Source organism: Anopheles darlingi, chromosome 2, assembly GCF_943734745.1.
Source record: "Anopheles darlingi chromosome 2, idAnoDarlMG_H_01, whole genome shotgun sequence".
Lineage (NCBI taxonomy): Eukaryota > Metazoa > Arthropoda > Insecta > Diptera > Culicidae > Anopheles > Anopheles darlingi.
The window spans coordinates 18543389-18566091 of NC_064874.1; the positions used below are offsets into that span (position 1 = coordinate 18543389).

At 52.3% G+C, this 22703-nt stretch overlaps 5 protein-coding genes across 10 annotated transcripts in view; 1 reads left to right on the plus strand and 4 right to left on the minus strand.

The window, feature by feature from the left end:
- Nucleotides 1-22703, plus strand: part of LOC125948887 (flotillin-2) — a 135017-nt gene that overhangs the window by 99777 nt on the left and 12537 nt on the right. The gene's annotated exons all lie outside the window — the stretch shown is intronic.
- LOC125948847 (glucose dehydrogenase [FAD, quinone]-like) lies at nucleotides 1692-11013 on the minus strand. Of its 2 annotated transcripts, none has more exons than XM_049675331.1 (3): nucleotides 10795-11013; nucleotides 9108-9436; nucleotides 1692-3330 (listed from the first exon to the last, which is right to left on the minus strand). In XM_049675331.1, the coding sequence occupies exons 2-3, from the start codon at nucleotides 9396-9398 to the stop codon at nucleotides 1732-1734; spliced, it is 1890 nt and encodes a 629-aa protein (XP_049531288.1). In that variant the 5' UTR covers nucleotides 9399-9436; nucleotides 10795-11013; the 3' UTR covers nucleotides 1692-1731. The 2 variants fall into 2 exon arrangements, with proteins under 2 accessions (XP_049531288.1, XP_049531287.1); XM_049675330.1 differs by lacking the exon at nucleotides 1692-3330 and adding an exon at nucleotides 3433-5129 and having other exon boundaries at nucleotides 10795-10931.
- Nucleotides 5163-7123, minus strand: LOC125948861 (glucose dehydrogenase [FAD, quinone]-like). The gene has a single exon (XM_049675352.1). It carries the CDS (start codon nucleotides 7118-7120, stop codon nucleotides 5408-5410), a length of 1713 nt encoding a protein of 570 aa, XP_049531309.1. The 5' UTR covers nucleotides 7121-7123; the 3' UTR covers nucleotides 5163-5407.
- On the minus strand, nucleotides 7336-9084 carry LOC125948865 (glucose dehydrogenase [FAD, quinone]-like). The gene has a single exon (XM_049675362.1). It carries the CDS (start codon nucleotides 8957-8959, stop codon nucleotides 7349-7351), a length of 1611 nt encoding a protein of 536 aa, XP_049531319.1. The 5' UTR covers nucleotides 8960-9084; the 3' UTR covers nucleotides 7336-7348.
- Nucleotides 16643-19021, minus strand: LOC125948852 (glucose dehydrogenase [FAD, quinone]). The gene is made up of 3 exons (XM_049675339.1): nucleotides 18755-19021; nucleotides 18498-18668; nucleotides 16643-18416 (listed from the first exon to the last, which is right to left on the minus strand). The coding sequence occupies exons 1-3, from the start codon at nucleotides 18954-18956 to the stop codon at nucleotides 16918-16920; spliced, it is 1872 nt and encodes a 623-aa protein (XP_049531296.1). The 5' UTR covers nucleotides 18957-19021; the 3' UTR covers nucleotides 16643-16917.

Here is a 22703-nt window from a genome sequence, read left to right on the forward strand (position 1 = left end):
AAGTAAATAGGTAAACTGGTTCCATGAACTTTACACTGCTATTCTTTGGCGACGGCAATGGCGCCGATTACTCAACCAACCGGCAGACCAGACTACGGTGCATACGCGCCCCGTTTCGCTGCTTAGCTTTTCTGCATCTCGCCTGGCCAGGGTCTCTCTGCGTCGTAAGCCTGAATTGCAACATCGACACTACTGCAAATGACTATTTTGGCTGGAGATGCAGTTACTGGTCCTACAGAGATAGTCAATGCCGTTTGGCGCGTTGCACACTCGGAGGGGAACGAGAACTGCAGTTGCAATTTGTTTCATCTCGTGCCATGAAAGCAGCGTCTGTTGCGGTTGAGGTGGTAGACGCGGGATAGACCATTTCAGACGCACAATGTCGTAGTGGAGTGGAGTTGCAATTGCATATGTCTGCACATGCACTTGCTTACCGATAGTTTATGGCTTTTTGCTCTCGGGATCGCAGCAAAATTCGGTAAAGTCAGGTGCATTCTCTTTGACCAAACGATCGTACACGTCCTGCTGCTGAGTGTTGCATCATGCCGATCGGGTAGCACTTTATACATGAAGTAGGACAACCATAGGTCATCCGTATTACGCGTATTGATGGTTGGTGATTTCATTTGCAGACTGGTAACTAATCGATATTTCTTTTGTGTTTTCTTCTTTGCAGGTAAGCGCACGATGTCCGAGATGTCATCAAGGGACACCAGTCGATCAATAGGAACACACCGAAGAATCTACCTTCATGTGAAGGACCCAATTATTGGCTTATTCAAAAGATAGTATACAAAGTCAATATGTTATAATATTGTGCTGATTATGCTTGCAGCAATCGGGGTATGTCGAAGTAACATTACCAGAAATATTCAAATTCGCTTTCAATTACTCCAAGCTCTAGTTGAACGCGTTCCGAGTGCTTCCGTAACATGTGCACTCTTCACCGGAATTTGTCAAAATCGTGTTTGGCATACGAATTGTTATTTACATAAGACTGGCGGACTCGGTAGCCTAATTCATTTACTCGGTCTACGGTGGACTTTCTCCCCGTTCAAGGCTAATCGCAGTGCGTGGGTGTCCAGCATGAGTTGAGCATTACGTTAAACAGCAGCTATTCAGTTTGATTTAATATGAATTTGGCAATTTTACGTAGCATCAACATAAAGCAAAACTGACTAAGATTATGCTCATGATAACGATAACGATATTGTATTGTTCTTTATCGTTCTCTTCTTTAAAGAATAGATTGTTGAATGCTTGAAAAAATTGGCTGTTGAAGCTACCAGTTTAAAGTTACCTCTTCCTGATAGTTTAACTTCGATTTCCTTGGCGAAAAAAAAACGAAAAAAAATCCAAATTATACTAACGCTGTAATTTTTGCGTAAATCGCTTCAAAATAGCGAGCACCTTGTATAAGTAGCGATTTTTTTTCAAATCTATACCTTTTCCATTGTTCCTTCGATTGATGTGAAACTTTCACAGAATACTCTAGAAATGATAAAAAACGATTAATCGCAACGGCTTTTTCAATTTCGTTTTTGACCACCAATCCGCCCGTTGTTTGTAATAGCGCCACCGCCTAGCGGAAAACAGACGAAACTCGATTTGAATCGACCGTTTTAATCGTCAACGTATCGATTTTTTTTATCGTTCTTTCACCGTAAACCTTAAACGCACGAACGTACCATCACCAATGCATCGTTTTATTTCGAGAAAAACAAACCCTCTTTACAACTCAGTATGCCGGGCAGGCGGATCCACCGGTACGCCATGATCTTCCTTGATAAAGTCAGCGCCCTTCTCCCCAATCATGATGGTCGGGGCGTTCGTGTTTCCACTGACGATATCGGGCATGATACTGGCATCGATGACACGCAAATTCTTCAAACCTCTCACCTTCAACCGCGAGTCCACGACGGCCGCCGCATCACCGTCCGGACCCATCTTGGCCGTTCCGGTCGGATGGTAAAGAGTGGTGCTCAAGTACCGCGCATAACACTCCCAGTAGCTATCGGAATCGTACTCCAGCCGATCGCACTCCTCAATCTTCAGCCGAATGTCCTTTAGCTCATGATAGCCAAAGTTGTCGGTATCGAGCAGCTTGCGGAAGAACCGAATGCCCCGCACCACGGTGTTTAAATCGCGCTGATCGTCCAGATAGTTGGCGTGAATCGTGGGTGCATCGTGCGGATCAGCCGAACGTAGCTTAACCGTGCCCTTCGATTTCGGATTAAGCAACGTCACGAGTACGGTTAGAATCTCCGATTCCTGGTTCTGCCGGATCAGCTGTTCAGCGATAAAGTCCTCATACCCGAACGCCTTCGTCGCCATCTCCATGTCCGGTGTCTTCCAGGGTTGCAGCATATGATGGTACTGTATGTCCGGAAAGAGCGCGGCCGGGTTCTGGGTGTTAACGAACCCGAGCAGATCCGTTACTCCAATCGTACCGAACGTACCGAGACCATACCGCATGTAGCTGTAGATGCTATCCAGCAGCTCATCGAAACTCCGCTCGATAGGTCGCGAACCGTGAAGACTAAGGAAGAGCGGCACAATCAGATGATCCTGCAGATTCTCACCCACATGCGGAACATCCTTTACCACCTCGATGCCTAACCGTTCCAAGTCCGCACGTGCACCAACTCCGGACAACTGCAGGATCTGAGGAGAATTGAGTGCTCCAGCCGACAGTACCACCTCCTTTTTGGCACGCACCGTTTGTCCTGGGGCGTCGGGCAAATCAAAGGTCACTCCCGTAGCCGTCGTACCCTCAAAGTTCACCTTCGTGACGTGCGCATGTTTGATGATGTGCAGATTCGGCCGGTCCTTGGCACTGTTCAGGAAAGCCTTAGCCGTGCTCCAGCGCTTACCCTTGTGCACCGTTCCCTGCGCCACATTGAACCCAATGTACTCATCGCTATTGACATCCATCAGCTCGGGAATTCCCAACTCCAAGGCGGCCTCCGTAATGACGAGCTTGGTCAACTCATTCGCCATGAACGAGTTCACCTTCAGTAGCCCTCCCTTCGCGTGGTAGTCACCCTTCTCCTGCAGCAGATGTTGGCCACCGTTGTCCTCGGATTTCTTGAAATACTCCAGCACATTGCTCCAACCCCAGCCCGGATTGCCAAGCTGCTCCCATCGGTCATAATCGCGGCTGTTACCGCGTACGTACAGCATGATGTTGTTGCTGCTACATCCACCGAGCATCTTACCGCGTGGCCAGTAGCTCCCGTTCTTGTAGCCCTTGCTCGCGGTGTCACTCTTCTCCACGTAATAGTTCCACACGTGCGGAGTATGCATCAAACCGAACGCTAGATAAGGGACCTAATCGAGGATCGCGACTCTCGCGAGTTGATTACTATCGATGATCTTCTCTTGCCGAAGGGAACCAACACCAACACACAATCAGACGACGCAGACACAATCGACATTGAATGAGAAAATGGAAGCTTTGGCCCTTTATTGATAGCACAAAAAGGCAGACATACACACACACGCAAACGGACTTAAAGCTCGCTGTGACGCTCCTTCGACTCCTTCTTCGACTCCCAATCGGATTTGATCATATCCGACGCCTTCTCACCGATCATAATGATCGGTGCGTTCGTATTCCCGGACACGATGGTCGGCATGATGCTTCCAACGACCACACGCAACCCTTGGACCCCCTTCACCCGCAGCCGTTCATCGACAACGGCGGCCGGATCACTGTCCGGACCCATCTTGGCCGTACCGACCGGATGGTACAACGTTAGTGTCATGTGGCGTGAATAACACTCCCAATACTTATCGCTACCGTACTCCAGTCGATCGCACTCGCCGATCCGCATCCGGTGCAGCTCACCCTCGTGCTCCCGGAACGTCCCGGTTTCAACGAGCGGCAGCATGCGGCGAATTCCGCGCAGTACCGCCGCCACATCGTCCTCATGCTCCAGATAACCGCTCACAATCTTCGGTGGATTGAACTCGTTAAAGTCGTCAGCCGTTTCCAGCGTAACGCGTCCCCTCGATTTGGGATTCAACAGCACGACAATGGCCATCACCACGTCCGCCTCGGTCGCTGCCTCCAGCATGGACATCGAGATCTCCTCGTTATATCCAACCTTCTCCGAGAACATCAGCGACTTACCGGAACCCTTTTCGAACTGGAAAAAGTGATACTGGATATCGGGGAACGGGCTCGATGGCTCGAGGGTATTGATAAACCCGATCAGATTCGTCACACCATGACCCGCCATCGGTCCACTTCGGTTCATCAAATACTGGAACATGTTCTTGGCCAGTTCGCGCGGCGTATCATAGTTCTCGCCCGTCGTCTTGTGGAACTTGAACAGCAGCGGCACAAACAGATGATCCTGCAGGTTCTCCCCGACCGGTAGATCGGCCACGACCGGAATGTTAACCTGTTCGAGCAGCGACCGCGGACCAATGCCGGAACGCTGCAGAATGTGGGGTGTGTTGAGGGAACCGGCCGCCAGGATGATCTCCTTGCGGGCGTGTGCAACCTTGAGAATCTTGTTGTCCAGCAGGAAGTTGACGTACTTGAACCGTTTGGTGTCCGGATCCCGTTCGATCGTCACAACCACGGCATGCTTGATGACGTGCAGGTTCGGACGATCCTTAACCGGCACCAGGAACGCCTTCGCTGGGCTGCAGCGTGTTCCGTTGATGATCGTACCTTGTAGCTGACCGAATCCAACCTGTCGTTCGCCGTTCACGTCGGGTGTTCGCTCGAAACCGGCCTCATCGAACGCTTGAAGGAAGATGTCCGAAAGCGGATGCTCGACCGGGAAGTTACCGACCTTCAGGTAGCCACCTTTCCCATGGAACCGTCCACCATCCCGCTCGAGCAGAACGGCATCCTGATTGTCTTCGCTCTTCTTGAAGTACGGTAGCACCTGGTCCCAACCCCACCCGGCATTACCCTGGGCCTCCCAACGGTCATAATCGCGGCTATTACCCCGTACGTACAGCATCGCATTGATAGCACCGCAACCACCGAGCATGCGACCCCGTGGCCAGAAACCACCATCCTTCGAACCCTTGCTGGCGTGCGGTGTCGGTTCGGCGTAGTTCTCCCAATCGCCCGCCGTCTTCTGGATCGCAAAGAACATCTCCGGTATCTGCAAGAACGGGGGTGGTTCGGGATGTTTGTGCGACGTTGTTTAGTTGGTTACTCGTTGTGCCCACGGTTTGTTAACAGAGGGATTAGGGCGCTACTGTTATGGAATCAAAGGAGTGTATGGGAACATAGGATAGGATGTCGTCGGTCGGCGGTAAAGGAAGATTACTTCAGCCACTGCCAGTGTTATGCCAATTCGGGCTTTTGCCAATATAGTAGTAGAGAGATAGTGTGTGAAGTTAGTGGATGATCGTACGCATACACACACACACACATACGTTAAGCGTACTCTTGCTTGATAAAATCAGCTCCCATCTCGGCGATCATTATGGTCGGTGCGTTTGTATTACCGCTGACAATCTCCGGCATAATGCTCGCGTCAATTACTCGCAATCCCTTGACACCCTTGACGCGCAATCGTGCATCGACCACTGCCTCAGGATCCTCGCCATGGCCCATCTTGGCCGTACCGACCGGATGATACGTGGTGACGGTCATATACCGCACGTAGCACTCCCAGTACTCATCGCTATCATACTGGAAGTGCGCACAGCCTGGTATATTCAGCTGCACTAGCTCCGCTCCTGCCATCCGGAATGCATTCGTCTTGAGCAATCGCTGCTCGGTTCGTACGGCACGAACCAACGTCCGCAAGTCTTCCTCCTGCGCCAGATAGTTGGCATCAATCAGTGGGTGTACCCGGGGATTGGCACTGGCCAACCGCAGTCGGCCACGTGATTTCGGTTTCAGCAGAATGATGTGTGAGTACAACATGATCGCCTCACGGTTTGCTTGTCGGATCGAATCGACGATCGGTTGGCTGTATTCGAAGTTGTACGCAAGCAGCTCACCGTAACCACCGCCCCGCGGTACACCGATGTTCATCACCTGCACGTCCGGATGGGGATCGGTCGCGTTGACCGTATTGTAGAACGCCATCACACCGAGATCACCCATGAAGCGTACGGCCCGGCTACGATTGCGCATCGTAAACTCGTACAACGAATCGACCTGTGCAAACGTCGCATCCTCGACGATGGTTCCGTTGAGTGCGTTGAACTTATAGAACAACGAAATGGCCACATGATCTTGCAGGTTACGACCGACTGGTAGATCAGCCCGAAGCGAGATGTCAAAGTGTTGTAGCTCATCCTTCCGACCGATTCCGGACAGCATTAGGAGTTGCGGTGTGTTGATTGCTCCCGCTGACATGATCACTTCCTTCCGAGCGCGCACGGTCAGGGGTTGATCATGAGGACCGACTATGAAGTTGACTCCCTGGGCAACGTTCTTCTGCTTGTCAATGACGATACTGGTGGCGAGTGCATGCTTGATGACGTGCAGGTTCGAACGGGTTTTAGCCGGCGTCAGGAAGGCCTTCGCTGGGCTGCATCGTGTCGCACCGATGACCGTAAACTGGGCACGACCATAACCGATGTGCCGATCGCGATTAAAATCGGTCAACCACGGATAACCGAGCTCGGACGAGGCCTGCTCGATCACACCGTACAGTGGATCGCTGTTATCGATGTTCTCGACATTTAGATAGCCTCCGGTACCGTGGTAGGGTGTACCATCGACCAGCAGCTCCGGGACATTCAGATTTTCCGACTTGCGGAAGTGCTCCAGTACCTTGGACCAGCTCCACTCTGAGCCATCGTTACCCAGGTGCGTCTGCCAGCGATCGTAATCGCGCCGATTGCCGCGTATGTATGCCATCGCATTGATGGCACCCGATCCTCCGAGAGTGCGGCCCCGCGGCCAATAGGTACCGTTGCGACTGCCCAGGCTAGCCTTGATCGAGCGCTGCACGTGGTACTCCCAGTCCACCGAGCTGTGCTGCAGCGTGTGAGCTAACGATGCAATCTGTTGGATTGAGGGAATGATCGCGAGGACATGAGTGTGAGGATGGGACAAGGTCTGACACCCTAGTGTTCGAGTGCTTGCGTGCTTCAACACGGGTCCAGTGCAATCAACATCCCGATCGAGCATTTTCACTGTGCTGCTGTTTGTGCGCTTGTTGATGTGCAACGTGAAGGTGCAGATGGTGTAATGGATTTTGGAGCAATCCGATCCAGCGAGTTGTGAGTATCCATTTTATTTTCTTCAAGCAGAGGCACACTAATACATGCTAATTCTTTGGTTTTTTTTTTCTTTAAGATCTTTGGTTTGCGATCTTCGCTTTAATGACGACACAACGAGCTGCCTTCGTCGTAGATGCTACAGCGAATGATCCTCCTTCAACATGTCGGATGCCTTTTCGGCGATCATTATAACCGGTGCGTTCGTGTTACCGCTGACGATCTCCGGCATAATGCTAGCATCGATTACACGTAGCCTCCGAATACCATGGACTCGTAGCCGAGGATCAACTACCGCGTCTGGATCATCTTTTGGTCCCATCCTTGCCGTACCAACTGGATGGTAGAGCGTGACACCCAGCTCACGCACATAACACTCCCAGTACCGATCGGTATCGAACGCTGCACAGTCCGGCAAATTGAGCCTCACAAGTTCCGGCACGAGCGAGCTAAGTGTGTACGTTCCCATGATGCGCTCCTGGATCCGGATACCCTCGATGAGCTGCGTCACATCATCCGGATGCTCAAGATAGCCGGCTTCGATGGATGGTTTGTCAAGGGGCTGTACCGTTCGCAACCGTACGCTGCCTTCGGATTTCGGTTTCAGTAAGATCGGAAAGATGACGAGCAGATCGGCCTTGGCGTTGGCTTGCTCGAGCTCATCGGTGATAGATTCACGTAGCTCCATCGTCCGCACCATATTACTGGCCAGACCGGTCCGTTGGCGCGAGAAAGCGTAATGATACTGCACGTTCGGGTACGGATCGCTAGCATTGGCCGTGTTGACGAACCCAACGAAACTATCGATTCCGCCTGAAACCAATGGACCGCTCCGTCGCATCAGATACTCGTATGCATCCGACAGGATCTCCTGTTGCCCGTCGCTCGGTTTGACCGTTTGCTCCGGACGATTTCGGTAAAAGATGGGCACGGTAAGGTGGTCCTGCATCCGACGTCCTACCGGCAGATCGGCCACGAGCGGTATGTTAAGCCTCTGCAGATCATCCTTCGGACCCACCCCGGACAGCAGCAGTAGCTGGGGTGTGTTAATGGCACCGGCTGATAGAATAGCTTCCCGGCGTACTGGAACACTTAGACGGTCGCTACCGTTGACCAGCATCTCGATCGAAACCACGCTCTTTCGATTGTCATCGAACACGATCCGCGTGGCGTGCGCATGCTTGATGACGTGGAGATTAGGACGATCTTTGGCCGGTACGAGAAATGCCTTGGCCGGACTGCAACGGGTCCCGTTCCGGATGGTGTGCTGCATCGGACCGAAACCGATATGTGTGTCGGCATTAAAATCCTCGAGCCACTGATAGCCAGCTTCCTGTGCTGCTCCCGTCATCAGCCACTGCATCTCATCTCTCCGGCCTGGTGCGGTCGTTACGGTTAGGTATCCGCCGGTCCCATGGAACCGACTGTCACTCGCGATCCGTTCATTTTGGTTGTCCTCGGATTTGATAAAGTACGGCAGAACGCTAGACCAACCCCAGCCGCTGTTACCACGCGCTTCCCAGGAATCGTAGTCGCGTGCATTGCCGCGCATGTACACCATTGCGTTCGATGCCCCGGAACCACCGAGCATCTTTCCCCGAGGCCAGAAGCACCCCTTAGCGCTGGATGCTCTGCAAGCGCGTTCGTTTTGTGAAGTGGCATGATACACCCAATCGAAGGGGGAATTTTGTAAGGACCCGAGCATGACCGGAATCTGGACAAGGATGGGTCGGATGGGACATTGGAACATATGGACATGGATGTAATGGAAGGATGAGGCGTAAGCTGGGATCAGTTACAGCGTAACAGCGGAAGCGAGTTGGCGATGGTTGAAGGAAGTAGCTAAGGAAACGATACCACTACGAAGACGATGGAGCACAACCACCACTACTACTTACCTCCGATTCGATCGGTGGATCACCGCCCGCCTCTAGTAGCAGCACCTTCCAGTCCGGATTTTCGGATAAACGGTTCGCCAACACCGAGCCCGCCGAACCGGCACCGACAATCACGAAATCGTACTCGTCGAGGCCCCGTGCCAGGGCCGTCGGTCCGTAGTCCTTGGGCCACATGTCCGGTGGAGAGATCGTACACTGGGCGGCCAGAATGGTCTGCACGAGCAGACCAAACAGCTGGTTGGCCGTTCCAACGCTCTGCGCGCTACACTGACTGTTGAGCAGTGCCTCCATTGTCGTCCTCGTCGTCGTCGCCTTTCCCTCACGATTGGCTGAAAACCCCGAGACCGGAAGAGAGGTAGCGTGTTTCAATAAAGGTCTTGAAGATACTGACGATTGGAATGGAGTTTAGAATGAACTCGTTGCTCGCTATAGCTACTCTGCTGTCAATCGAACGCCCTTTTATAGCAGCACAAGATTGTCAGTCAGACGCTCCTGCATTTGAGCAGCATCAGCTGCTAACGCCTTGACGCCACTTATCATACATCGCTAAATAAAGATGACTGGTTAACGAAAGATAACAAATTGTGCCAGCATCATCGTGAACACAGCAACACCCTAAGCCACTATGACTTGCTACTTTGTTCACTCTACTTCCGATTGTACCGCGTGTCGTTGCACTTTGTGCATGAGGTTGGCAAGTTTATCAAGCGATTACGCGCACGCTGGCCCACAATCGCGAATTTAAATTTATCTTTGATGTCTCGAAGGAGTGACAAAGCAAACATTCAATGTCGAGAGAGACCCACTAATCCCACTTTGTCTTCTTCTCCTATCTTCCACAGGTAACAACTGGTTGCAGCTACTGGTGATAGAAGCAGTTAATGTCTTGGATTAGCTTCAGCTCTTGAGGTGATGGTGGTGTTGGTGGTGCTGTAATTTCACGTCGCTTTCTAGAGGGACCGCCGACATTGGTTCATGCTATCTGGCTCGGTCCCCTGCAAGTGATAAGCCAGATACATTTCAGTATTTCCCGATAGGCCGCTATATGTACGATGTCTTTATCAGTTGACTTAACATTTATCAGATCGGTAGTTGTGTGAATGAGGATTGCCTGCGTTTCAAGTGCCGGTGTGCCAAGACGGGAACTGGGTACACGTCGCCCTGTTGCACTGAGTGGTCTGACTGTCGCGTGGCTACTCGAGGAAACCACAAAGCCACCATTAACGTTTCCAGTTGACCTTTAAACGTGCTTTTTTGCGCGACAACACACTTAATGGATGGTTTAGATAGTAATGAGCCACAGGGCATCATGCAGGCATCAGTTAATCGACTAAGAAGAAAGAGAAGCTACTAGCAAAAAACAAAGATCGCTAAAAAGATCGGCCAAAGGCATTTAGGTTTCACTGCGATTACGCAACACACACGTTCCGGGAACGTCGTCGTAGCCGCACTTCTGGAAAGCTCAAGAATACTTCCTGCTGCGGGAAGTGTGCAGCAAGCGACGCAGCGACATTTTCTTTAAATAGAACCTTTATCACAACAAACATACGCTGCACGTTAACCGGCTTCAGTCAATCCGTTAATGGGCCACACCTTTTAAGAGTTTAAAACCGTTCCAAAGCCGAACAGAACTCGCCTTGACCGCGGTGCCGCCTAGAACGAACGCACATGCACCACACTCACTTACATTGAACTTGACTTGGGCGCACGCAAGATCACCACTGCTGATGATGATGATGATGATAATGATAGCCGGATGCTGCTACTGCTGCTTGTGCTACTGCTGACGGTGAACCGGCCACCCTAAAGAACCGCTACGAACTGAAGCTGCTCGGGGCCGGGATCGGCCGTTTATTCGCGGTCGCATCCGAACCGGCCGCTTGACCACGCACACTACAACCCTTCGGTATGATCAACGGGTTCATCTACTAGCGCAACGGCTGAGCCGGGGGCATCATCATGTCTACGCACTGGCCCTCCACACACGCGCATGATTCCGTTGTTTTCAACACAATCACACGGCAGTCATTGGTTGCGTGTGGGGATCGAGCACATTGTTCGGCGATGGGGCTGTGTTAGTACCGCAGGTTCGTATCGTGTCGGCGCTCTCCACTTCTTTGTGGAGCCCCACCGGGAGTCTAGAACATCGATGAAAGCGGTTATGAGAACGTCGTGGTACATGCGATGCCACCTTCTGGTGACCGCAAAAGATTCATTATGTCATGGACGGGGCCACCGGGTGTTTGTGTGTTTTCTGAGTCATGATTTGTGCTCCAAATGATCGATACACGCGCGTTCGGAATGTTATAAATCTAGTTAATCGTTTAAACTTTCGCGTGTACGATACGGTGTCCTTGCTAGCGGAGTGTAACGACACGCCGTCATAGCATTACACACGCAGGCGTTACGCATGAATATTGTATCCGCATAAGATTGCATCGCCGTCGATCGTCGATCGTCGAGCGGAAGAGAGGAATACATTTAGAGAAGTTTCTTTATTTAAATCTATTCTCTACACTTTCATTCTTCTTTGCATTCCCGAACCCGGTACCGTCTTTACCTCGCCCGGATGGTACAGAAAGTTGATGCTCTCACACTGGCTATAGTGTGTCTCGGTTAGAAGCGCCGGCAGATGGGCATACTTGAGCAGATCGGCTGCCCGTTCCGCTATCATAATGACCGGTGCGTTCGTGTTGCCCGTTGTGATGGTCGGCATGATGCTGGCGTCCACGACGCGCAACCCACCGATCCCGTGAACCCGCAGCTGATCATCGACGACGGCCATCGGATCGCTGCTCGGGCCCATCTTGGCCGTTCCGCACGGATGGTAGATGGTTTGTGAGTAATGCGTGATGAGACACTTGAAGAAGTTATCACCCTTCTCGTCACGGCACGTATCATCGTGAGCCTTGTCGTAGATGAACGTCGCATTTAGACGGCGCATCTCCGGGGTCTCCGCCACTTGGACAGCGAACTTTAGCCCTTCGACCTGCCATGTGAGTGAGAAAAGTCTCTGTCAATGACTCTGATGCGATGCAATGTGACGGCGAAGGCTGGATCACTTACCAGTATGTCGAGATCGCGCTCGAACGCGAAATAGTTCGGATGGATTTTGATCTTATCACGTGGATTCGCACTCGGCAGTTCCAACCAGCCGCGGCTTTTGGGTCGCATCAGTAATGGCATGACGAGGAATGAGTCCTTGTACACCCAGGACTCGAAGTTGCGTGAGTAGTAATCGTACGTCAGGCCGGCCCCTTGCGCACTCTCGACGCCACCATCCGAGATGTCCGATTGGGCGGACATGAAGATCTGGACGTCCGGTCGCCTGCTACCCGGCTGGTTGTACTTGGTGTTGATGAAACCCATCACCTCACACGATGGCATCGACACGAGCCGGCCATTGTTGTGGTACAGAAAGTCCCGGGCCGTGTCGATCTGCACCACTTGCGTCATTCTGATCGAAAGGGGCCGACCATCACGATCCGGATTCTGGATGAGAAACACGCCACCACCGGCGGCCACATGATCCTGCAGATTGCGGCCAACGCCCGGCAGCTCTTGCAGTACCGGAATCCCGTGCGCTTGTAGCTGTTCCCGTGGGCCCACTCCGGACAGCATTAGCAGATGCGGACTGTTGAGTGCTCCGGCAGATATGATGATCTCTTTCGTTGCCATTACATACTGCAACCGATTGCCTTTGCGGAACTGCACCCCGTAAGCGCGCTTATCCCGCGGATCGATCAGGATCTTCTCGACCACCGTGTTCATCGAGATGTGCAGATTCTTCCGTTGAGCGACCGGTCGCAGATATGCTTTGGCTGTGCTGCACCGTAGCCCATCACGGAGTGAACCGTGCAGAGGTGCGAAGACCAACTGATCTGGCCCATTCACCTCGTCAGCCATTCGTTCGCCAAGCTGCTGAGCCGCACGCAAAAAGTATGGCTGCAACTCAGAACGGTTTCGCACTAACTCGACCGTCATCGGACCGGTACGGCCATGCCACGGTTGTCGCGCTATCCGCTCGTCCCGCACGTTTTCCATCTTCACAAAGTACGGCAGCACATCCCTCCAGCTCCAACCGACATTGCCCAGACTGGCCCACTCATCGTAATCCTCCCGATTGCCGCGCACATACATCATCGCGTTCAGCACGGACGATCCACCGAGCACCTTGCCCCGTGGCCAACTGCACCGATTGTCGCGCATCCCACGGCAGAACCGCTCGTTCGGTTCCGTCTCAAACTGCCAATCCATTTTACTTTTCTGCAACACCGGATACAGATACGGTAGATCACTGATGAACGACTCGTCACCGCCGGCCTCCAGCAGCAACACATTCCAATCGCACACCTCCGACAACCGAGCAGCCATTGCACACCCCGCACTACCACCACCGATCACCACGAAATCGTACACGTCATAGATGAACTGGGACGGTATGTCCTGTACGCGGTTCCTCAGATCCACCACATCCGTGCGCTGCAACCAGATGCACGCATCCAGCAGCAACATCACGAACACGTTGGTGGGCCGCGTCAGCAAGATACGCATCCGCGTCTGCTGCGCTTCCAGTGGTCCCAAACCCATGATGAATGAAACACGTAACGTGCGTTATCTTGTACTGTACGCGACAACTGATCAAACTGAACTGTACCGGTCACTCGTCGGTCGATCGGTTAGCGCTCGTCAACGCAAAATTTGCTGTTGTCATCAGATTTAGTCCAACTAGGCCATCGATAGTAACACATTTAGTACGCTCACTTTGAATAAGTTAAAGTAAATGGGAAGAAAAGCATTGCAATCGTCAAAACATGCCAAATGAATTGCAATCGGATGGAGAAAAAAAGCAAAATGTGGAAAAAGGGAATGCGATCAACTGTTTAATAGCCGAAGACGGCGCCCAGAACACAGGTTAATATCATTATCACCAGGGACAGGGTGATTCTTTTGATTTTCTTTTTTAAGATTGAACCGAAATGTTTATTTCTCTTTTACCTAAAGACAAGATGGATCATCTTTCGGTTGATTTTCGACCAGGATCCATTTGTTTCAAAAAATGCCTTCTACAGTCTAGAGAGTTACTTGTGCATTCCAGTTTAAAATAGCACAAAAACATATCTCTAATTAAAATAGTTCAAGAGCGATGCCTAAATTTTCTTTTGCCAAGACTATCAGTATCACTATCACGTTGCCACCCTGTGTGCTCGAAGGTAACCACCGCTAGTATCCGTGCATCAGCAGAATGTGTTTTGAGCCCTTTTCCATTGTTTGTATTTGCACGATTGCGATTGCGAATTGCGACAGTTTTGATTCCGATACCGTACCGATCGGTGGTTAACGCCGCGTCTCGTTGTGCTAATTTCGCGCGCTTCACGAGCTGTCGTCGATCGCGAGCATCGATCGCGATGAACTCGGTCAGTGAGTATGAAGTGCGGACGCGGCTACTCTACTCGTCGAGCATCGGCACCGTGCTACTGCTGCTGATCGATGCCACCGTTTGGTTGCAGCGGCCAGATATCGTGGACTTTCATAACCGCATCCAGTCCGTACCCGGACCGTTCATACAGGACATTTACGATTTCGTGGTGATCGGTGCTGGGTCGGCCGGTGCCGTCATGGCCGCCCGGTTGTCCGAGATGTGCCACTGGGATGTGTTACTGCTCGAGGCTGGTCCGGATGAGACGTTCCTTACCGACATTCCGTTCCTCTATCCGACGCTCCAGACGTCGCGAGTCGATTGGAAGTTCCGCACCGAACCATCGCAGGAGTTTTGTCTCGCAATGAAGAACGGCCAGTGTCGGTGGCCCCGCGGCAAAGTACTCGGTGGTAGCTCGACCATCAACGCAATGCTGTACGTACGCGGTAACCGGCGGGACTTTGATGCCTGGCATGATCTCGGCAACGATGGCTGGAGTTACGCCGATCTGTTGCCGTACTTTATTAAGCTGGAAAACATGCGGGACAGTGCGTTCCGGGATCGACCGTACCACGGTCGGACCGGTCCGATTAGTGTCGAGCGGTACCGCTACCAGACGCCACTGCGCGCTTACCTGTGGGCCGGTTTAGAGGAACTCGGTCTTATCAATCCGTACGGCGAAGTGAACGGTCCGAGACAGACCGGATTCGCCGAACCGCATGGTTCGCTCCGTGATGGGTTACGATGCAGCACCGCCAAAGGGTATTTGCGACCAGCAGGAAATCGCAAAAATCTACACATCTCGATGAACACGCTGGTCGAGAAGATCCTCATTGATCCACGGGATAAACGCGCGTACGGTGTCCAGTTCGAGCAGGGTAGCCACCGGTATTACGTGATGGTTTCGAAGGAGGTGATACTATCCGCGGGTGCGCTCAACAGTCCACAACTACTAATGCTCTCCGGGGTGGGCCCACGAGACCAACTGGAGCGTCACGGTATACCGATACTCCAGGAGCTCCCGGGTGTTGGTCGGAATCTACAGGATCACGTCGCTACCGGTGCGGCCGCCTATACGGTCCAAAATCCCGACGGTGACTTTCCGCTGGCATTCGATTTCCGGCAATCGATCGATGTGGAAACGCTGCGCCGGTTTCTGCTGAACGGCGAGGGTCCACTGTACGGGATGCCGCTCTGCAGCATTATGGGATTCTGGAACAGCAAATACCAGGATCCGCGCGTCGATTGGCCCGACATTGAGTTCTTTTTGGCGGCACTGTCGGATTTGACGGATGGTGGCCGGTTCGGTAAACGGGCAACCGACATGACCGATCGGTACTATGCCGAACTATACGAGGATCAACTGTACCAGAACTCGTACACCGTCATTCCGATGCTGTCGCGACCATACAGCACGGGCTGGTTGGAGTTGGCGAGCCGCAATCCCCGGGATCACATCCGAATCTATCCCAACTACTTCAGTGATCGGCGCGATCTGATGGCTCTGGTGAGTACGGATCAGTGAGTTTGTGTGTGTTGACCACCACTAAGGTCTAATGATGATGTACGCGTGTCTCGACCGTGCACAGATCGAGGGACTCAAGTTTGCGGAAACGTTGGCCAACACGACCGCCCTACGACGGATCAATGCGACGCTGCTGGACTACTCGCGGACACCGTGCCGACGGAGTCGCTTCACGGTCGAGGATGACTTCTACATCTGTCTGGTGCGCCACTACACCCAAACCATCTACCATCCGTGTTCGACGGCAAAGATGGGCCCGGACACTGATCCGATGGCCGTGGTCGATCGGCATCTGCGCGTACGGGGCATCGGAGGGCTGCGCGTGGTCGATGCGAGCATTTTTCCCCTCATCACCACCGGCAACACGAACGTGCCGACGATTGCGGTGGCCGAAAAGGCGGCCGACATAGTGAAGGCCGCCTATCTGGACGATTTACGCCGCCACGCAAATGACCTGCGGCAATGCAGTACCGTTCAATTTGATTATTCAGCACCGGCATCGACGATAAAGCAACAACAACACACATAGACACCTCGGGACTACCTTTAAGCCACTTGTTTATGGAGTTATGTATTGTACGAACCTAACAGGACAAGAAGAAATAGTAGTAGACGCAGAATTAGACATTTCGTTTCTTTTATTGCTTCGTTCTTAGAGTAAAATTCTAAAGGCTTAATTAAGTGACGCTATCAATGCATCAATCACATTCACACCTGACGTCCTGTTATTTTTGTTGACTCTCTTTCTCACGCACTTGCACACACACACGCATACTGTACTAGATCACTAGGTCACGGTTAAATAGTATTAAATGTACATGGTTTCGCTTGATCGCTCGCTCGCTCGCTCGTTGCCCACTGCTCCTCTACGCCACACCGCGCTTAATCCAAAAGTCTTTAATCATATCGGCACCCTTCTCCGCGATCATGATCACCGGTGCATTCGTATTAGCGCTCACTAGCTTGGGCATGATACTGGCGTCGATAACGCGCAACCCCCGGACACCGTACACCCGCAGCTGCGGATCAACGACCGCCTGCTTGTCCCAGTACGGGCCCATCTTGCACGTACCGACCGGATGATAGATCGTGCAAGTATAATGCCGTATCATACACTCCCAGTACAGATCGGTAAACATCTGGATGTGGGCACAGCCCGGGAACCGGTACGCACTCAGCGTCGACTGGTACTGCTGCATCGTCTGTGTCCGCGACAGAGCGTACGCGATCTTGACACCCTCGATCAGCGTCTTCATATCACGCTCATCGTGCAGATAGTTCGGATAGATGTACGGATAGTCGAGTGGATTACCGCTCCGAAGCTTGATCGTACCGACACTGTGCGGTCGCAACAGCATCGGAATGATGCTCCACGCGTCCATATTGTTGATCGGCTTGAAGACGGCATTGTAGAACGCCTCGGTCAGTCCGTGTGCCTTCCGCAGCTGATTGCCCCCGTCCGAGTTGGTCGAACCGGACACAAAGTGAAACTCAATATCCGGATAGTCATCGGAGGCGTTCACGTACTTCGTGTTGACGAACGCAAGTCCCTCAACACCACCGAGGATGGTCAGAGGGCCCTGCCCTAGCACCGCATACTGCAGCACGGTCGACATCGAATGGTAACGGTTCTCCACGATCGACACCGGTTGATTCACCATAAACGTCAACCCACCGAGTCCGATGTGATCCTGCAGGTTCTCACCAACGGCCAGATCCTTGATCAGCGGTATCCGGTGTTTGGCCAGCTCACTCTTCGGCCCGATCCCCGACAGCATCAGTATCTGGGGCGAGTTAACCGAACCACCCGACACGATCACCTCCTTTGAGGCCCGCACATGGTGTATCTTCCGATCGCGAATGAACTCCACACCGAACGCGATCTTACTGATCGGATCGATCATGACCCGGGTTACGTGTGCAAACATGGCGACGTGTAGGTTTGGCCGTAGGCGGGCTGGTCGCAGGAATGCTTTGCCGGTACTGCAGCGACCTCCACGTCGTATCGTACCTTGGGCGATCATGAAGCCCGTCGTCTTCGCACCATTCAGATCGCGGTTCTCGTAACCCATCTCGACGCCCGCCTCGACAAAGGCGGCCGCCAGTGGTGTGTGGTAGGGAGCCTCACCGACCGTCAGGTAGCCACCGGTCGAATGGTACGGTGTGTTGGCCAGGTACGGGTTCGTATTGTCTTCCGACTTCTTGAAGTAGTACAGCGCATCCTTGTAACCCCAGCCGGTATTGCCCATTGCTTCCCAGTTGTCGTAATCCTTTTTGTTGCCGCGCAGATACAGCATATAGTTGAGGACGCTCGAACCACCGAGTACCTTACCGCGGGGCCAGTTACATCGACCTCCGTTCATGGCTAAAAACAACGGCGGAGAAAACGTTGAATTAAGCGAGGTGCGATCACGATCAGATGGCGCTGATGGGAGCTTGGACTCACCCAAACAGAACGTGCCCGATGGTTCCGATTTGTACTTCCAGTCCAGCTTACTCAGCTGCAGGTAGCCCGCCATCAGGGGCACCTCCGAGATCTCCGTCTCATCCCCGCCCGCCTCTAGTAGTAGCACATTCCAGTTCTCGACCTCCGTTAACCGATTCGCTAGTACGGCGCCTGCAGATCGAAATGGGGAGAGAGAGAGAGATAGGAGAGAGTGAGCGTTAGAGAGCGTGAGGAATGCATACATTGCATCCACTTACCGGCCGATCCGGCGCCTATAATGATGAAATCATACTTGTCCAGCATCACCTCGCCCGGCACATCGATGACGCGTGCCTCGGGATCCATGAACTCTTCGTACTGGAAGTACGCGATGGCGGCCACCAGCATCGGCACGAACCAGCCAACGCTCGAGGCGGCCGTCGCGACCGAACCGAACGCTGCACCGACCAGTTCACTCATCTTTGAAGCGGACTGCTGGTCACGACTTCTGTCAGGAGGTCGTTCGACGGACTTCTTCCCTTACAGACACCACGGAGTTAATGGCCGTAGCAGTACAACAGCTTTGGAAAGCGGCGCAGTGGCTTTTGATCACCCGACACTTTTGCTCACGAAATACACTCGATCCACTTCACTTTAATCTAGTTTAACTGGATAATTCATTGTGCTTCAGAAATCAGGATCAATGCACATGTAACAGACCACCTGATGATCCGCCTTGGTTCAACTTCACTCTCACATTCCGTCCTGTAAAAGACATATCGGTTCAGCAAACGGTTGCTACCTATCCACCACGAACAGCCACACACATACACAGAGTCCACGTGCCGAGGACTGCAGCGCATCGCTTAGCACTAGAAAGCTGTCGATTTGGTTTTGCAAAAAGCCCCCAATACCCGGTCCATCGATTCCCTCAAATCGACTTGATTACTATGCACCCAACAGGCAGGTGACAGTTTTTAGTACCTATTCCACCCTACCAACCCCCGCCACACATTACCACCTGTGTATGGTGTAGACATCAATGGGACGTGTGCCACCTTCGTTTCGCCCGTTTAATGGCGATGATTGATGTCCCCGATTGGTAAGGGGTTGATAACGGTCCCGTCCCGCTGTTGTCTCTGTCGTCACCTTATGTCACCGTAACCACGCTGTGCGTCACGTCACTGTCACAAGTGCACCAATGTTGAGCAACCGATGATCCGTGGAAGACGCTGCATACTACATCGACCATCGTTTCATGCATGACGGATCGGGCCGGAAAGGGAGCAGAATCGAGTCGAGACTCGAGCGATCACGTGCTAGCCCTCTTGATCGTCTCCCCAAAAAACCCAATCACACGGCGGTCAAGCTAGAAAGCGTTTTGCGGCGAAATACCGCCGGGAATGATCAGCACCACCACCAACAGGCAGGCGCTACGTGAGGAGAAATTAAAAATGATCCCCAAAAAAAAACACAAAACTTTCAGTCCTTGCCCGCGATGATGGTGAAACGATGATGGTGCGACGCATTTTCTGGGCCGTGATCGTGCGTGCGATCGTGTAATTAGGTGGCTGATCGTGTCGGCAAGAAAAAAAGGGGCGTAAGGGATGTAATGGGAAGTGAAAACGGGAAAGAAGTAATCAACTACCCCTTGGACACACAAACACAAACGAACGCAGGACAGTGAGTAATCATGAGACGCGGCATTACGGTGCGAATGCACCATTTAAGGACAGTGGAAGAAAGTCTATTACGTCCATTGCGTAAGCCAGAATTCGAAATCCGGTGCACCAATACACTCTCGATCACAGTCACAGGCACACGGTTTTTAGTGGCACTTTCGCTCGGTAAACACTAACTTAATCGCATCGTCGGCGTCGTCACCGGGAGCGCCGAACGCTAAACTGAAAGTGAACACTGGCCTTCCGGATCCCCGGAGCTGCAGGAAAGCTCAATTAACAGCTCAGACTACGGACGGACGGACGGGGAGGTAACATTAACAGTCCCTCCCTTCCCCGTGTGACTAGACCGGACACTACCGACCGATCGATCTGCCGCTGCGTTCGTCGCTTTCTGTCACTTTCATCTTCATCAAGCAGCCTTCAACCCCTTTTCGGAGACCTTTCCCTTACTGTTCATCGTCAGTTCATCTCATTCACACCCCTGCATCCAGCATAAACGGCTGGTGGTGCGGCTGCAAGCCAACGACCTTAACCTCCAAACCATTACCAAACCGGTGCCCGCGAGAGAGCATTAAAACTAGTTTCGTTTCCTCTACTCCAGCGTCATTGTTTTTTTTTTTCACTGCCAGCCACCTTTCTGCAATGAAAACAGAGACACAGAGAGAGAGAGAGAGAGAGAGAGAGAGAGAGAGAGAGAGAGAGAGAGAGAGACAGAGAGAGAGAGAGAGAGAGAGAGAGAGAGAGAGAGAGATCGAGAAAAAGAGAGAAGTGTACGAAACGATCACGATTAATCGATCCAATGGCCCCGGTAAACCGGTATCCGGTTGTGGCGGATGCGCTTTCCGGGAGCAGCGCGCCGTTGCTGCAACCAAAACAACGTTTGGGGCTGGGCATTCCAGATCGGGGCCTGAATTCCACTCTGGATGTCGTCGACACCCCATCGCCGCCATCGGAACGTGCGTTGTGTCCCCTTTTCCGTAGCACATCCCAAAACGATAAATGGGTCATAGGCATAGGCACAACGGCGGGAAGCAGCTACACACTGTTGCTGCTCTCCCCCGCGCTCGCCGGGAGGGACCACTATGCACACACCAGCAACACACAACCGACGATCGCTGGCACCCACACTCGCGCACCACGGGACTCGTTCTGTGGAAAGTAGGTCTTTTGGCGGTTCTCCTTCTGAGTTTCTCCTGTTCTAGATACAGCAGACAGACACACTGCATACTGCGGTTGTTCTCCAACCCCCGACGATCACTCTTACGCCATTCACACTTCGTCTTCAGATCACTCACGCACACGATCCAGTTGATGGGGATCCGGAGAGATGTCGGAAGGAACTACGCGCAACAACAACAACAACAACAACCGCTGTTCGACGATCAACTCGTGGCGTGGTAGCCAACGACTGCAATGGATGAAAGCAGAAGAGAGACTGATCCGTGGGTCCGTCGTCCATCGGGAACAGCCTCTGCGTGGTCCACCACCTGATTGTGTTCCACCGATTCCCCGAGATTCCGCGCGCGCTGGTTTACTTCATTTCTTTTGCTGCGATGCTCGGCACCGAGGTTCGACTCTTTCTCTCTCTTTCTCTGTCTGTTTCTTCTCTCGGCAGCTCGGCGGTACCGTTACCCCACCCTGGCTTCAGGCTGAACTTTGCTGCCCACTTTCTTGACCATTCCTGGCACGGTTGCTATCGATAAGCGCGCGCGCTCGCGCACACACAGTTATCCCGTATGCAACCGCATACGAACCCCGGGCGTACCGTTTGGGACCGTCGAGAAAGGCAGTAACAGAGAATTGAGAGAGGAGCGATGTAATGCGAAACGTGATTAAAGATCTGCAGAATAATGCTTCAGGTTCAAACCGAGAAGTTCGAACCGCTCAGTGCAGAGAGAATCCGCTAGCCACAAGAGCACACTGTTCAAACTTCAAACACAAAAGCAGACAGACCGCGAGCGATTACTCTACTGGTTGGAATCACACAATTTCGTACGAAAGACTTAAATGCTCACCAGGTGACGATCGGTTGTACTTCGGTGCACTTGAGCACAATTTTGTCTTATCTTCCTGCCGATCTCGCAGCCGTTAACCATTCAACTCCGCGTATTTACCGTTCTTTTTTTGCTGTTGGTCGGTTGAGAATGGAATGAAAATTGAAACGACAAATTAAGTGTCCATCCATAGATTGGCTAGAAATTCGCCTGCTAACCAATCCCAGTCCGCAGTTCCAACGTCCACGGTCAATGTCACGGTTCGGGGATTTCCATTGGCATAACCGTTGCAGATCGTACGTTGACTGCGCTCCGGGTTTAAAATAAAAAAAGGAGCAAAATGCTACCGTACTCAACCGCGCACACTATCTGCCATCGAAAACCGGTAACTGCGCGTGTGGCAATTTGTCTGATCTGTCTGATTTTTCTCTGTGTTCTCTTTTTCTCTCTCTATCTGTCAGTCTTATCATTAATATGTTAACAACTAGTTTAGTCGTGCCCGGGAGTTCGTACCTTCGCAAGTGCCAAGAGCTGGTTGCAAATTAACTCAT

Bases quoted from the DNA above. Each gene is read 5' to 3' on its own strand.
- LOC125948861 (XM_049675352.1), bottom strand. From the start codon at position 7,120: ATGCTCGATCGGGATGTTGATTGCACTGGACCCGTGTTGAAGCACGCA.
- LOC125948847 (XM_049675330.1), bottom strand. From the start codon at position 9,398: ATGGAGGCACTGCTCAACAGTCAGTGTAGCGCGCAGAGCGTTGGAACG. The intron at 5,130-9,107 runs GTAAGTAGTAGT...CCGTTCTTGCAG, and splicing joins ATCCACCGATCGAATCGGAG to ATACCGGAGATGTTCTTTGC.
- LOC125948865 (XM_049675362.1), bottom strand. From the start codon at position 8,959: ATGTTCCAATGTCCCATCCGACCCATCCTTGTCCAGATTCCGGTCATG.
- LOC125948852 (XM_049675339.1), bottom strand. From the start codon at position 18,956: ATGAGTGAACTGGTCGGTGCAGCGTTCGGTTCGGTCGCGACGGCCGCC. The intron at 18,669-18,754 runs GTAAGTGGATGC...TTCGATCTGCAG, and splicing joins TATAGGCGCCGGATCGGCCG to GCGCCGTACTAGCGAATCGG. The intron at 18,417-18,497 runs GTGAGTCCAAGC...CGTTGTTTTTAG, and splicing joins ATCGGGCACGTTCTGTTTGG to CCATGAACGGAGGTCGATGT.